The 17,568-nt window shown below is 44.1% G+C and overlaps 1 protein-coding gene across 1 annotated transcript in view; it reads right to left on the reverse strand.

Annotated features, from left to right (window-relative positions):
• The window catches only part of GALNT5 (polypeptide N-acetylgalactosaminyltransferase 5), a 76,926-nt gene extending 59,639 nt beyond the window's left edge, over positions 1-17,287 (reverse strand). Inside the window, exon 1 of the mRNA XM_073634129.1 lies at positions 14,950-17,287. Within this exon, the coding sequence (XP_073490230.1) occupies positions 14,950-16,883 (1,934 nt within the window). The 5' untranslated portion in view covers positions 16,884-17,287. The remainder of the gene's footprint in view (positions 1-14,949) is intronic.
• Between the last annotated feature and the right edge of the window lie 281 nt (positions 17,288-17,568).

Consider the following 17,568-nt stretch of genomic DNA (forward strand, 5'->3'; position numbering starts at 1 on the left):
GGAGGGAGAGACGAGGCTTACTTGCACTTTGCTGGAGGAAGATTGGGCTCAGGTAAGTATTAGGGGGGTTGAATGGTGCATGAGGGTAAAAAAACCTTCAGCCTTTACAAATGCTTTAATTGAACAAGCTGAAGTTGATTGGCTACTTTGCACAGCTGCACCAGATTATGCACTCTCCAGTTTTAGTACATCAACCCCTATGTGCCATGTTGTGTTCTAATTATGTAATGACTGAAGCTGTCACAATTTCACGCTGCATTCCATTTGTTTACATCGGTGTTAGACCTTGTTCATACTTGCTCAAATAATGCCGATAACCATGCCTATATCATTAATGCGCGTTGTTCGTCATGTTTGATGAACATTTATTGTGTGTTAAAAAAAGTGTCCCAAATACACATTAAAAACGCACCCCAGGCAGCTCTTTTTTATCTTTTTTTGGTGAACAAGGCCAAACCACGTGTTGGCACGTTTATGGCACGTTACCATTGGCTAGAAGGAGTTGAGATGGTTCAACTCCATCCAAACACGACATGTAGCTTCATTTCTAAAGTGCAGCGAAGCAAACGCTTCATGTTTTGATAATGCGAACTTCTCTGTGTGCTTTCAATATTATCATATGCAGATAGCTTTACTAGGCATTTGAGGATCATTAAAAACGTGCCTCAAACAGCTGCTTTTCATGCCAATGTGAAGAAGGCCTTAGGAGGTGTAAATGTCTTCACAGTCCTGACTGCAGACCACACCATGAATACGTCTGCACCTATTTTGGCATTAGGTTCGGTAGTAAGCATACTCTGCCTGTGCCAATAAAAGATTAAATCTTTTTAACCGCTTGCTTACTGGGCACTTTAACCCCCCTCCTGCCCAGACCAATTTTCAGCTTTCAGCGCTGACGCACTTTGAATGACAATTGCGCGGTCATACAACACTGTACCCAAATGAAATTGTTATCAGTTTTTTCCCACAAATAGAGCTTTCTTTTGGTGGTATTTAATCACAGCTGGGGTTTTTATTTTTTGCTAAACAAAAAAAGATGGAACTTTTTGAAAAAAAAAAAAAAAAATCATGTTAATACTTTGTTGTAAAATTTTGCAAACAGGTAATTTTTCTCCTTCATTGATATGCGCTGATGAGGTGGCACTGGTGGGCACTGATAGGCTGCACTGATGGGCACGGATAGGCACAGAAAAGGCGGCACTGATGGGCACAGTTAAGGCAGCACTGATAGGGACAGATAAGGCGGTACTGATGGGCACAGATAAGGTGGCACTGATGGGCACTGATAGGTGGCACTGATGTGCAGCACTGTTGCACTGATGTGGGCGCTGATGGGTGGCACTGTGGGCACTGATGGGTGGCACCGATTGATGGCACTGATGGGTGACGCTGGTGGGCACTGGTAGGCAGCACTGCTGCCTATTGCTGTGTCACTGGCAGGGACAGATGATCGCCGTGATCGAGACTGATGTCCCGATCACGGCCGCCGGTGATCGGGTTTTTTTTTTTTCCTCCTCACGCTATCAGCGCAAGGAGGAAAAATAGCCGATTACCGGCTCTGTTGATGTCACATGATCAGCTGTCATTGGCTGACAGCTGATCATGTGGTAAGGGGTCGGGACCGACCCCTTACTCTGATCTGTGATCAGGCGAGTCTCATAGACTCGCTGATCACCGAGCGCACCGCGCGCGCCCTGCAGGGGGCGCGCAGGCCGCTCGTGCACGGGGCGACATCAATAGACGTCGTCCCGGCAATGTAGATCCGCGCTGTTGCCGTCATTTGGCAATGGCCCGGATCTGAAGTGGTTAAATCAAGGCCATCCACAACATCGCCTCCAGCTACATCACCAACCTCATCTTCAGATATTGCCCAAATCGTCCCCTCCGCTCCTCCCAGGACCTCCTGCTCTCTGGCTCCCTTGTTACCTCCTCCCATGCTCACCTTCAGGACTTCTCCAGAGCCTCTCCCATCCTCTGGAACTCCCTGCCCCGGTATGTCCGATCAGCCTCCAACCTGTCCACCTTTAGGAGATCCCTGAAAACTCATTATTCAGGGAAGCCTATCCCACACCCATCTAAGAACTGTCCCCAAGCCACCCCCATCAAATCATTCCCCACATCTATTACCTTTATAACACCACCCTCTCCCTTTAGAATGTAAGCTCTACGAGCCGGGCCCTCCTGTACCTTCTGTATTAAACTGTACTGTAATTGTGCTGTCTCCCCTCTACATTGTAAAGCGATGCGTAAACTGTTGGCGCTATATAAATTGTGTATAATAATAATAATAATTAAATCCACGGAAATATATTTAACACAGCACCATTTTACCATAAATTCAATACAGGGAGAAATACAGAAGCATCAATAAAGCTCTACAGGGTTGTCAAATCATGCCTTTGATTAATGATACATAACTTATACAGGTTACGAAGATTATGTAAGTGCCTCACCTAGTTCTCATCAGTCTAGAACACGTCAAATTCCTATTTGTCTTGCATTTAGAAATAGGACGGATCTCCACACCCATCAACATGCTTTTGGTTATTATCATCAATTAAAGTTACTAACTGAATCAAGAGTAGAATTGGGATCCGCAGGAGGTACCGCATATAGGCAGGTGAAGACTACTTTCTCCATGGCAGGTGGCGCTCAGCCGCAGCAGAACTGCAGAGGGAGAGGAAATCAGGAGGCACATGATTTTCTGGATCACTGGGGGAAGTTATCCGGTAGAATGCTGCTGTCCCATGCGACTCTGGCAGCCATATTGGGTTAGGCAGAGTCTATTTAAAGGGACACTTAAGGTTCCCTTTTTTTTTCTTTTAAAATAACAAACATGTTATACTTACCTCCTCTGTGCAGTTGGTTTTGCACAGAGTGGCCCTGAGGCTCCTCTTCTGGGGTCCCTCTGTGGCGCTTTTGGCTCCTCCCCGCATCGAATGACCCGTCGGAGAAGCGCTCTCTTTCCGGGCACCCGTGCGGGTGCGCTCCCGCGTCCTGCTGCTGCATCCATAGACACAGACAGCAGGACTTAGCACTGCCCCCTGTGCCCGCATCATTGGATTTGATTGACAGCAGCGGGAACCAATGGCTGTGCTGCTATCAATCTATCCAATCAAGAGCCAAGACCCCGGCAAGAGAGGGTGTGCGCGTCTGTGGCGTGGAAACAAACGGGCTCAGGTGAGTAAAATGGGGAGGGGGGGGCCTGGTGCAATACAAGAGGTTTTTCACCTCAATGGATGGAGAGCATTGAGGTGAAAAACCGGGAGGGTTTACAACCCCTTTAGGATCCTGGCTCCCAGACTTGGCACGCATTTTATGTGTCGTTAGTGTAGGGACAGGGACAGTATTAGCAGTAGGGAGAGGTTCCAGATGAGTAGAGAAAGAGCAGGGACACGCAAGCCTTCCTGGAAGCCTCCCTATTTGGGCACAGACCGACCAGTCTGCATGTGGTGGTGATCAAATACCACCAAAAGAAGGCTCTATTTGTGGGGGAAAAAAATGACATTAATTTTATTTGGGTACAGTGTCGCATGACTGCGCAATTGTCAGTTAAAGTAAAGCAGTGCGGTATCGCAAAGAAACGGCCTGGTCATGAAGGGGGGGTTAAATCTTCAAGGTCAAGTGGTTAAAGGTAACTGTGACTTACTGGTCACCATTGCAGCACTATTATTATTATTATACAGGATTTATATAGCACCAACAGTTTGCGCAGCGCTTTACAACATGGGGCAGACAGTACACTTACAATACAAATCAATACAGGAGGGATCAGAGGGCCCTGCTTGTTAGAGCTTACAATCTAGAAGGGAGGGACACTAGAGTGCTTAGTTTGAATCCCAACCAGACCACTGCCTGCATGGAGTTTGCATGTTCTCCCTGTGGTTGTGTGGGTTTTCTCTACATACACCAGTTACCTCCCACACTCTAAAGACATGCTGGTAGGTTAACTGGCTCTATTGTGTGTATGTGAAATAAGGTCCTTAGATGGTAAGCCCCTTAAGAACAGGGACTGATGTGCGGGTCGGATCGCTGCGTATTCCTGTGCGGTGAACTTTGAGCCCCTTCATTGAAGGAGTGAAGTGAACAGGGCCTTAATGTATAACATGCAAAAATCACTTCATAACTTATTGGCACTATATAAATACTTGTAGATCTGGCTCATAATCTGTTTTATTACGCCTTTTATGCTCTGCAGTGCCATGACTGTTGAATTTACCCTGCAGGGATAACCGCCTTAATGGTAAAATGTGTTGTATGCTCGTGGTTGTTTAAAGTGGAAACAAAGTATAAACATTAAAGATTGCCAGCAGGTAGGCTCTTTTATTGCAGAACTGACATGCTGGAAGGGTGGAGTTGGAGCTTTAATATAACAGCTAAATACAATACCCCTGTGTTGCCTCTCCTTCTCCCAGCCTGAGCTCTGCTGTAAATGGACTGCAAGAGGCTGATACTGAGTCCAATTCAGGTAATTACACTGCTTGTATTTAAAAAAAAAAAATACATAAATACAGAGCAACATTAATTGGTGCCCTTTATATTTGCCTAGAGTTCAGCATTACTTTTACATTTGACATTTAAAAGGAAAGCCAGGAATAATGTCAGATCACGTCAAATTTTATTAAACCTGGACCCAGCACACTGCCACATAGGGAACATACTTTTGTAAGTACTGACACGGTGAGAGCCACTTAGACTTTCTCTTTTAGTAGACCCTCTCTGTTTTTTCTTTTTAAATTTTGTCTGCCTGCTGATTTACTTTACTCTTTTAACCTCAATATTTCTTAGCTTCTACGGTCTTCTCTTTGTATCTCCCTCCTAACTTCTAATAACCCTCCCCTCTAGGTCTCTTAATATTTGAAGACTTTATGACATGCCACGGCTCCAATCATACTATGTTCTCTCAACACCAGAGGACTCAATGCTCCCACCAAGCGATCCCAGATCCCGAACTCTCTCCACAAACAAAAGGTCAGTGTAATCCCCCTCAGGGGAAGTAACCCATCATCATCAGATATCTAGGGATCCACATCCCTCAAGATCTTTCTAAACTACTTCTACTACTTAAATTGAACTACTCCAGGATACTCCATTCTACCCAACAGTTTCTCAAAATGTACGTGAAATCCTCCTTTTCATGGATAGGCAAGATTAATATAACCATTCACTTTTTACCCAAATTGCTCTATGTAATTTAAGCTATCCCACTTACACCTCCTAGGAAAGCACTTGTCGTACTTCAGAAAGCAATAAAATCCTTTATTTGGGTCCACAAATCCTCCCGTATTAGCAGACCCACCCTTACCAATCCTAAGTTGGCTGGTGGCCTTGCCTTCCCAGATATTACCACTTACGGTACTTTAAAACGGCCTCTCTTACGAGAATGGTCGACTGGTTCCATAATACTGCCTCTAAATAATGAGTGATCTTAAAAGAGGATATCATATACTTAAAACTCAGATCTCTACCCTTGATAGGTCCTCAGCGGCGCCCTCATAGCGAAGACATATCCTTCACCCTATAAGTATGGGACACTTTGTTATATAAACAATCTTTATCCAAATAAATAGGCCCCATGACCCCTCTTATTTCTAACGTGGACTTCCCCCCCTGGTTCTCTGCACTCCCACCTTCCTGTTAAGGAAATCTTGGGACATCACTAGAATAGTCCAGACTTTGGTCAATGATAACATCCCATCAGCGCAATCCATTACACATCAGCTACTCACCAATAGGTCAGTATGGCCACAAAGACACCCACTTCATACTTTTATTCAGACTCTCAACACCATCTCTTCTCTGAACAGACCTCTCACAGAATTTGAGACATTTTAGTTTCAGGAGCAGAGCCTGACAGATGTGCTGTCCATGATATATAAATTGCTCTTGTCAATGATTTTCTCTGAGACCCCTTCTTTTTGGGCCAGATGGGCTTCCAACCTGGGGACTTCCATATCTCCTTCAGACTGGAATAGGTCTCTCTTGTTTACACATAAACTTTCTATTTCTGTTAAACATCAGGAACATAACTACAAGATTATCTCTCATTGGTACAAATGCCCTACAGATCTCCATGCGATGGATCCCAGCAACTCAGATAAATGCTGGAGGTGCTTGACAGCACCTGGGACCATGATTCATGTGTTGGCCACCTGTCCCCTATTGGACCCCTTCTGGTCAAACATTTTCCAGATTTAAACCAAGATTATGAATGCCTCGTTACAACCTGATGTTCGTATTTCTCTTTTAGCGATACTCCCTGAGTCCTTTAAATGCTATCTGAAAGATTTAATGTGTCACGTCGTGCTTACGGCAGCCAGAACCCTGAAAACATGAATATGTCATAAACTAACCTGCCCTTCTATGGCAGAACGGCTTTGTGAAATGGGTGAGACGCAATTCATGGAACAGATGATAAAAGCTGAAGAGAAACTTGAGAGGCTTCCAGTCGCATGGCTGCAATGGAAATGTTTCGGAAGCTCAGCTGCATTTTCTCAGTACCTGGGAGTGACAGTTGTCGCCAGCACCCCCTAAAACCTTTGGTCACATCCTCTAATTCTGAATGCGGAGCCCTGGATCACCCCTTCATACCCATCCCCCCCCCCCTACTCGTCCGTACCCCCACTTCTTTTTTTGTTCTCTCTCTTTCTTCTCCGTCTTTTCCTCCTATTTCTTCCTCACGCTCTCTCTTCTGTTTGCTATTTCACAATACCCACAATTATGTAGTAACTACGTGCCAGCCATAGGATATATTTATACGATCACAGGGTTGGTATTGACATCTTTTATGGCCAACAACATACTCTAATGGGGTCCCCCCCTCCTATTAGATTTGAACTTGTCATGATCTTTTCTCTATGTATGGGAATTGTTCTCCTGATGAACCACAACTTGATGTATTCAATCCTGTTTATTTCTCTTATATGTTTGTAAGTGACTTGTACCTATAAGTCTTCATTACTCAATGATGTACCATGTTACTTTTTTGAAAAACAAAGATTATACATAAAAAAGTAAGCTATTCAGTGTGTTGTAACATCACAATTCCCTATACAAAGCATGCATGTGTACTTTATACACCTAAAGCTTGTCTGCAGATTTGAACGAGCCCTACCGCATATTTGTAAAATATTTTTTTCCCACCAGTTTAGCGGTCTCTCTGTACACATATGGGTGATATAAATAGACACGACACAGAGAAGCATGAAGTAGGTCAGTTTAGGTGTTGATCTCAGTCATTGCTCTGTTTTGACAAGGTTTCTGATACTATACACATACATACTGTATGTACACATTCACTAAAATGTAAAAGTGAAATAAAAACAAACTATAAAGTAAACATATACATAAGTAGTTTTAAATCATTTTACTTTAAACCTTAGAAGTAGAGCTGTTAAAAAATCCCTAGATAGCAGCTGTGAAAACTCTGTGTGAATATTAACTTTACCTTCAGAAGTTGGATCTGCATTGTGCACAGTATGCAGATACACAGATATAATTACATTATCTCTCCTTTACCAATGTTCAATAGTAAAAATAATAATATCAACAATTCAGGACATAAGGGATGATGTCACTATATCTAGACGGACTTTGTGGCGGGGACTCTCAGGAGTGGGAATACCGGTAATTGTAAATAATTACGTACCGGTAGATGGAAGCCATTCTGGGGGGGTAGGGGGTACATTTCATCCCCTTAGGCAAAGTTCACACTGGTAGCTGAAAAACGGTTGATTATTTTTACCACCCACCTCCAAATTTACATAGTGGCCAAAGGAGTGAGTACACATCACCACAGCCAGGATGCTTTGCAGAAATTTCAACTTTAAGAGGAGCTTCAGTCAGGTATGTGAAAATTAAACTTCCAGATCACCTAGGCGATCCGAGTGTAGGTGGGAGCAGGTACCTATCAAAACCAGGTACCTACTCCCCCTCTCCACCTAAAAAATGTGCCAAATATGTCACAAGAGGGGGGGAGGGGGGGGGGGATGAGTGTAACTTGAAGTTCTCCTGTAAAACATTAGGATCCAAGTTTAATATTTCGAAAATACAGATTCTGTTACGGTGGGAAGGGGAACAAACTGCTGCTGGTATGAAGTGCAGGTCACTAGAGGTGACACCAATATCATGATTTTTTTGTGTAAAATATAGATTTTTTTAATAAATAGTAATAAATGCATTTGTGTCATACATGAAATATCCAAATGATGGGCTGCCCACTATGCAGTCACCAATAAAGTCAAACTAACCAAAATCCTGCTAAGTGTGACCAACTTTAAACTATTCCAACTGTCAAACTCCTGGGTTGTGCTACTTTTTGTAGATCTGTACATCAATCTAACTGTGTGGACTTTTTTTTTTTTAATGTAGCTTATCGCAGACTGACCCACTGCTGTATTCTTCTGCCTTTAGGAACACCAGAACACAATGCAGGAAAGGCACATTCCGCGTTTCCCGCACTGCGTCCAAAATGCACTGCCTTCACGATCTGCTGCGGGTGCCAATATAATGTTAATGGCACCCCAAACACAGGTTACAAACGCAGTGCATTTTTTGGGCACCAGACCACATCGTACCGCAGTACCATGCGATTTGGTGTAGCGTGTTTTTTTTAAAGTAGTGCACACACTACTTTTTGTGCGTTCCGGTGCACTCTGCAAAACCGTACTGCAGGAGAATGCGCAGGAATCGCACAGGAAAACAGATCACGTCCCTGTGAAATTCTGGTGTAAATCAGCCCTTAAAGCTGAAGTTTAGCCAAATATGTATTTTTTCTCTCCAGATATAGTCATATTACTTACCTGTAGTGAAGTATGTCCCACGATGTGCAGGCTGCTGGTTCTTCGGTGAAAGGATGCCCTGTCCTCTTCCTGTCTAAGACTTCTGGTGCCGCTGTAGTTGTTAACTAGGGATATACCGATACTTGTTTCAGTGCTGATAATGGACATTTTCACGAGTACTCATGAAAATGCTCCAAATACCGAAACTGATACTTTGCAGTGCAATTTGCGTCAATACAAAATGAATGGGCGCAAATCACACTGCATAGAATCACATGCGATTTGAACAGGAATGCGGTGCAATTCCTGTCCGAATCGCATTCAATTTCCCCCATCGCTCCTGTATGTGTGTGTATAAAAAGGGAAAGCGCCATCTAGTGGGCAGTTTTTAAAAATGTCCTGCTAACATTAAAACGGAACATCAGTCATTTTTTCATCTATTAAATCCTCTGCCTTTGTTGTTTTAAAACAATATATAGTAAAATGGTAGTCAAATGGATAGTAAAACATTTTTTTCTGCCAGTAAATACCTTATAGAGTCCACTTTCTGTTTCTTGTCTGGTAAAAAGCCTAGGCTTATGACATCATGCACAGCTCTCTCTCACTCTTGTGAGAGCTAGCCAGGAAGGGATGATTAATAAGAGGGACAATGAGAGCTGGATGTGTGTGTCTGTGTAAATCCAGGAAGTGAAAACGCAGCAGCTTCAGTTGCCCACAGGTAAAATGGATGCAGTGGAGGGAGATTTCTGTAGCATATTTGGTAAGTACAGAGTCACAGTATAAAAAAAATATATGCAAAGTGGTTGGAGGGAAGCTTTAGAATGGCAAAGATTTTTTTATTACAAATTATGTGAGCAGACTGCAGTTCATCTTTAAGAACGGTTCAAATGGAAAATCTGCATAGGTGTCCCGGTCACGCCGATGATAGAAAATCACAGCTGCTGTAAGTGCTCACAGGACTGGAGGAGATGAATAGGTGGTCCACCCCCCCAAGCTGACATCACTTATGCCCTATACCCACAAGGGGCCCGGAATTTCAGCCTCCTCCAGCTCTGTGAGCATCTCCAGCAGCCGTGATTTTCTATCATCTGCGGGACCAGGACACCTATGCAGATTTTGTAATTGAACCATAGTTAATGGGAGTTCTAACATTTTTAATAAACTGCCCACTTTTCCCTTTCTATACACACACAGGAGCAATGGGGGAAAATCACATGCGATTCAGGCAGGAATCGCACTGCATTCCTGTTCACATCGCATGCAAATCTTTGCAGTGTGATTTGCGCCCATTTTGTATTGACGCAAATGGCACCGCAAAGTATCGGTGAGTACTTGACCGAAAGTATCTTGCACTAAGAATGATCCAATGGGGACACGCTCCCTTCTTGCCATCTCCTCCATAGAGAAAAGTTCTTTCCTTGACTACACTGCCCAATTACACAGGGGAGAGTCTGATCGGTCACAGGATTCTCTCCCCCATTCAGAAATCATGTTACATGCAGTGTAACCAGTGAACACATTTATCTCAATGGATACAAAGGCAGGAGTGGACCCCGTCGGATCATCTTTAGTGCAGCTCGGCCCAAAGACCTGAAACTGTTAACCCCCACAATGCCAGAAGTTCAAAGACAGGAAGAGGACGGGGCATCCCTGCACAGAAGATTTCTTCAGAATCCAGGAGCCCGCACATTGTGGGACATACTTCATTAGAAGTAAGCAATGTGACTGAATCTGTAGAGAGAAAAAAAAAATAAAAAAAATGTTGATTTTCACTCACTTCCTGTTTTTGCTATAGGACAGGAAGTGAAGGGAAATCTCCCCAGTGGCAAAAAAAAAAACAAAAAAAAAAAAAACACCACTGACAGGAGTTATAACCCTCTTTTACTCTATCCAAATGGAAAAAAAAGGTTTGCATTTAGTTCTACTTTAACCACTTCCTGCAAAATGACATACTTGTATGTCATTTTACTGAAGTGGTTGTACCGGGTTGATGCCTCATTACTGTTTTTTTAGAGCAGATGCAGCAAAGCAGCGAGAGGGGATGTTACCCCCCCCCCCTCCCACTACCTTCCGCTCAGGTCTCCCGTCCCATGGGGAGCCTCAAGCCCCCAGCCAGGATGTCCACCGGCTGGCTTGAGTCGTGAACAAAGCTGGATTTGGCTTTGATCGGGTCTCCGATGTAGTAACCTGGAAGTGATGTCACTTCTGGTTTACTTGGCAGCCAATAGTGCCAGATTTTAAAAAAATCCACAGTATTCAAAAATGCAGATTTTGGCCTTTTGAATACTTTGAAGTGCATAGAAGTGGTTTGGGGTCTTTTAGACCCAGATCCCTCCATAAAGAGTACCTGTCATTGCCTATTACTGTCACAAGCGATTTTTACATTCCTTGTGACTGCAATAAAACTGATCAGAATTTTTTTTTGAAGGGACAGTAAAAAAATAAAATAAATATGACTTTTTTTTTTTTTTTTTTTAAAGTGCCCTGTCCCTTTGTGCTTGCGCGCCAAAGAAAACACATATGTAAGCAGTGTTCATCACACTGTGAGGTATCGCCGAGATCATTACAGCGAGAGCAATAATTCTAGCACAAGGCCTCCTCTGTAACTCTAAACAGGTAACCGTTACATTTTTTTAAAGCATCGTCTATGGAGATTTTTAAGTACCATAGTTTGTCGCCATTCCACAAGCATGCACAATTTTAGAGCATGACATGTTAGGTATCTATTTACTCGGTGTAACATCATCTTTCACATTATACAAAAATGAGAACTTTACTGTTTAGTATTTTTTTAAAATTAAAGTGTATTTTTCCCAAAAAAATTGTGTTTGAAAGACCGCTTCGCAAATACAGTGCGACATAAAATATTGCAATGACCGCCATTTTATTCTCTAGGGTCTCTGCTAAAAAATTACATATAATGTTTTGGGATTCTAAGTAATTTTCTAGCAAAAAAATACAGATTTTCACTTGTAAACAACAGGTGTCAGAAATAGGCCTGGTCTTGAAGTGGTTAATGGGTGGAACCCTTTTACAGGCTGCCTATATATTCCACAGTAAAATGGATATAAAAACCTATAACATGTGCTACAGTGTTATATGCATAGCTCCCAACTGTCCCTGATTTCAAGGGACTGTCCCTGATTTGGAGCAATGTCCCTCTGTCCCTCATCCTCCTCATTTTGGTCTGCTCTATATAGTTGTGTATAAAGCACACTTTATATCTTTCAAAAAGTGTTTCCCAGCGCTAAACTTTTCATCCAAATTCTAAATAGCTGCTTGTAAATTTTAAAAAGCCAATATAAAGGAATAGTAGTGATAAGAAAAAAAAACCCTTGTGGATTTAATTAACTTTTTTTTTTTGTTAATTCTCCTTTAAGGGGGTGTGGCAGGGGGCGTGTCTTATGCCTACATACGTTTGCTAGTAGGTGTCCCTCATTCCCATCTCAAAATGTTGGGAGGTGTGCTGTATGTGAAGAAATGGGCCCCCTGGCTCAATTCAGTAGATAAATAAGAGAACTCCCGGTCACTACACAGTTAAAATACAGGTATATGATCTGCTAAAAGAAAAAAAAAAAAAATACAGGTATGCTTTTAAAGCCCAACTCCAGGACACATAAAAACGATCCCTTTGGATCGTGGGGCTGCACCTGCACTGCAATTGTTAGCAGCTCATTTAGGTCTAGGGGAGTGGTTAAGGAAAATCCACCTACCTGGTCCTCCATTGCTGCAGACCGGTCCCCGTAGTGTCTTCTCCGCCGTGCCCCAGCGATCTAAGGTCCTGAGGTCATCAAGACCAATGCAGGGTACAAATTGGATATGATGATACCCAGGGACAGTCCACTGCCAGAGGGTGGGGGAGTGCCACCTGCCAGGGGAGCGGAGGATCAGGTATGTACAGGCACGTCTCTTCTTCCCTAGAATAAAACAATGAATCCTTCCAGTGCTGGGACAACCCCACTGCAAGGGATATTTTTTACATTTCCCGGAGTTGGGCTTTAAATTCTTTCCAGTCACTTTAATGATTCATACATCTCTGTCCAATAGCACAGCCAGGAGGATGACACTTCTTTCTCTGTCAGGGGTGTCACCTCTCTGCTTGCTGACTGGACAAATAAGGAGCAAACAACACCCATCATCTCGGATTATTCTGCTTTTACCTCCTGTTAGTGTGTTCCCTGTTAGCACATAGGCACACACACACCAGAACCTGATTGGATCCATGCTTTGCCCCTCCCTCTCCCACAGTGCTGTGTAAAAGGGATGACAGGAGGCTAAAAACAACATTCAGGTTCTGTTAGTTGTTTAAACATATATTTACTTATTTTTAAAGGGTCCAGTCACAAGGGGCGCTTGACTGTGTGCCCCGTTTTTCCCAGAACGAGGATGCACAGGTGTTGCATGCATCCTCTTGTCAGCAGTCCACAGAAGTCTATGGGGACATGTGGCTGCATGGACAGAGCTGCTGTGTCCCAATATGACATGTGGGTGCAAGTCCCTGAACTCACCCTGTGGAGTAAATGGTGTCTTTTTACCGGCCTTTAGTAGAACTAATGACAATATTTTTTTTAGCTTTGAATAGAGTGGAAAGGGATTAGAACACCTGTTATTGCTGTCTATGTCCCCATTAGGGAGATTCATCCTCTCTTGTCCTGGCGACCCCATTGACAACCAGGGATCCCCTCATTTTATAGCAATGGTCTCTGCAAACTGCAGCCTGGGGGCCAGATGTGGTTCTCCGCTTGCCTTTATCTGGTCCTTGGGTCACTATTCCCCCTACTGTGACCAACAATACGGCACTATTCCTCCCACCGACACCAATGATGAGACACTGTTCCTTCCACTGACACCAATGATGGAGCACTATTGCTCTCACTGACACCAATGATGGAGCACCACAGCCCCCACTGACACCAATGCTTGGGCACTATTCCTCTCACTGACACCAATAATCAGATACTATTCCTTGCACTGACACCAATGCGGGGGCACTATTCCTTTTATTGACACCAATGATGGAGCACTATTGCTCCCACCGACACCAATGATGGAGCACTGCTCCCACCGACACCAATGATGGAGCACTGCTCCCACCGACACCAATGATGGAGCACTGCTCCCACCGACACCAATGATGGAGCACTATTGCTCCCACCGACACCAATGATGGAGCACTATTGCTCCCACCGACACCAATGATGGAGCACTATTGCTCCCACCGACACTAATGATGGAGCACTATTGCTCCCACCGACACCAATGATGGAGCACTATTGCTCCCACCGACACCAATGATGGAGTACTATTGCTCCCACCGACACCAATGATGGAGCACTATTGCTCCCACCGACGCCAATGATGGAGCACTATTGCTCCCACCGACGCCAATGATGGAGCACTATTGCTCCCACCGACACCAATGATGGAGCACTATTGCTCCCACTGACACCAATGATGGAGCACTATTGCTCCCACTGACACCAATGATGGAGCACTATTGCTCCCACTGACACCAATGATGGAGCACTATTCCTTGCACTCACACCAATGATGGAGCACTATTCCTTGCACTCACACCAATGATGGAGCACTATTCCTTGCACTCACACTAATGATGGGGCACTATTCCTACCATCAAATGCCAATTATGGGGTATTGTTTACTCCGATAAATACCGCCAAGGTATTTTCTACTTACCCATAAAGTCTGAAGGTCAGTACACTGGTCTTATATAGAAAGTTTGGAGACCCCTGCTTTATAGGGATCTCTTCTCACTTCTTGCTGGGGTTATGGGACAGGAAGTAAAGGCAAAATATCCCCAATGGAGAACAGATAGAAAAAAAGAACTAAAAAAAAAAAAATAAAAAATAAAATGAGGGGGTTTAACCTTCGCTTAATCTATCCAAAATGGAAAAAAAAAAAAAAAAAACCTTTTGCCCTTAGTTTCACTTTAACTTTTTTTTTTGTAATATGTGAAATGGGAGTTTCATTTTAAACATTACACTACATAAACACCCGGCATAGTCATGGCCTAGTCTCCCGCGACACTGGAACAATTTTTTTCTTCTTACTGAATTACAGTTCTCATTAGTCTCATTGATATGCTGAGAGCTGCAAAGCTGACATTTATAGTAAAAAAGAGTGAAAGGAGAGAACTTAGAGCTCCTACCCTTTTGGCCTGGTGTCCTCGATGGCTCGATCCAGAGGGATGATGTCACTCAGATAGACGTTAAAGTTTCCTTCCTTCCAACGCTTGTTTGCCTCTTGCTCCTTGTCTTTAGGAACTTGCATAGGCTTCCCAAACTGGCCGGGTGCTTTGAGGTCTCTTGGTCTCACTGTTGCATCCAGTGTTCGTACTTTGTGCATTCGGGTTCCTGCCACTCTGCTCTCTTGATCATGATGGATTAACTGTTTATTTTCCACATCAGCATTAATGGAAGAACTAATATTGACATTGGCCAGTTTATGTGTAATATTCTTTGTCAAAGTTCCTTTTACGCCCTCATTCTCTGATTCTACTAAAAGCCCTCCTTTGAAACCAGTCCTAGAGTTTTTTACATCAACACCCGCGCTGTGTGTAGCTGGCAGTATGGCGTCCTTCGAATTGTTTAACTTTTTAACTGTCTCTTGAACTTGGGGCTCACCAGCTTTCTTTATAATGATGACTGATCCATTGTTGGCGGGTAGTGCATTAGGTCCATCATCTATTACGTTGAACTTTTCAGGATATTGTTTTTCTAGGCTTTGTTCTTTATATTTGTCCAGTTTTAAAGTAGCAGAAGGTGGACCTTCTGCTTTGTCTATTGAGCCTCCTGCAGCTTTGCCCTCTGCTGCAATTTTAGAGTCTAGTGCATTATTTTCCTTTACTATAACTTTAGCGGCCTTCGCCTCTTTGTCCTTACCTCCAACCTTAGAGCCCTCTGCATCCTGACCCTTGACTACAACCTTAGAGACCTCTCCATCCTTTTCCTTGACTAGAACCTTAGAACCCTCTGCATCCTTGTCCTTGACTTCAACCTTGGAGACCCTAGTATCTTTGGCTCCTCCTACAGCAGCGCCTAAATCCTTGACCTTATCACTATCTTTGGAAGCTCTGATATCAGGCTTAAGGTCTCCTATGTCTTTGGCCACTGCATCATGTTCAGGAGCCCTTGCATCTTTGGCCTTTACTTCATCCTTGGATACTATAACAAGTTTAGGGTCGAGAGGCTCCCCTGCATTTTTATAGGCTTCTGCACCCTTAACATCTCCTTGAATCTTAGAGATCTCATTATCCTTGGTTTCCGCAGTGTGGTTAGAGTTCTCTGCCTTTTTAGAGGCTTCTGCATCCTTGAGCCCCCCTTGAACCTGAGAAGGCCCATTTTTAGAGGCTCCTACATCCTTGGCCCCACCATCTTTGCCCTCCAATGCATCTTTAGAGCCTATTGCATCCCTGCCACCCACAACATCTCTAGAGGCCTCGACATTTAATATTTTAGGAACCTCTAAATCACCAACCTTCTTTGTGACTTGCACTGATTCTACAAGTTTGTCCACATTGTGTACCTCCACCTCCCTCACAACAGAAGCTGTCATATTTTGCTTGATAATGAAATTCTCCTTTGCAGGAGTTTTTGACAGATGAACTTTCGCCTCCAGCCTTTGTGTGTCATTTGCTGCCTGTAACTTGTTATATTGCTCCTGACCATGCAGACCAAGGGAGAACAACTTGGTCCCAGGTACGCCCATCGGAGCGATCATTTTATCCAACGCAAGAGGCTTCATAGTCCTTTTCCTCTGCCTGAACATACCTTTCGAGTCCGCATTAGCTACCTTACCCAATTCATCTCCAGGAGGGTGGAATATCCCTTTAAGCTTGGTGGTGTCTTCTCCCCAGGGCTGCCCACCGTTGCCCCACTTGCCGCGGCCCCTTCCCGGGGGCTTCCAGGACTCAGAGCCCCCCTGCTCCCTTTTGAAAAGTTCCTCTCTGTGCAGCTTGCTGTTCGTCTCGTTAAAGGAGAACCTCAGAGCTACCATGTCAAAGATCAGCCAGATGACAGAGGCGACAAAGATAAATGCCAGGGCTCTGCCACTGCCTCGGAAGTACTTTCTTACCCTGTGCATCCTGGAGGGCTGCTGGCTGGCAGAGCCAGGGGCCACTACTGCTGAAGCTGGTCACACAGCCGGCACCTGGGCTGCCTGGCTCACTGCTGCCTGCGTGGCATTCCTAGGACAGGCGATGGGCTCTCTGCTGCGGCGCTGCGCTGCGCTGGGCTCCCTCCTGCTGCGCTGCTCTGCGATTCGGCTCCGCGCTGCCCAGCAGCGTCATCATTGTCCTCCCAGCGCTGCCCTCCGCATGACTTATTATCCCGGATCGCCAGCGGAGCGGAGGTGGCAGCCCGGCAGACGTGGAACTCTCCCCACCCAGCCAGCGCACTTCTCCTATCCCTCCTGCTTGTAGTGAAACTTGAGAAGCAGCCACATATGAGGAAATGGTGTCAGTGAATGAGCCGGCAGAGCAGCCCTCACCTTGTCAGCCTGGCTGGGATAATAACTCTTTCCTTGCTGGAGAGAAGGAAGCAGAAGATGACAGCAAACTCAATGAAAGCTTGCAAAAAGAAAAGGCAAAACATTTTCATTAACCACTTCCTTGCCCAATTCTAACACTTCTCACATATATTCAAAAATCTCTGGTTTTTTTGCTAGAAAATTACTTAGAACCCCCAAACACACACACACATATATATATATATATATATATATATATATATATATATATATATATATATATTTAGCAGAGGCACTAGAG

The sequence above is a fragment of the Aquarana catesbeiana genome, linkage group LG06 (genome assembly GCF_042186555.1).
Source record: "Aquarana catesbeiana isolate 2022-GZ linkage group LG06, ASM4218655v1, whole genome shotgun sequence".
Classification (NCBI taxonomy): Eukaryota; Metazoa; Chordata; class Amphibia; order Anura; family Ranidae; genus Aquarana; species Aquarana catesbeiana.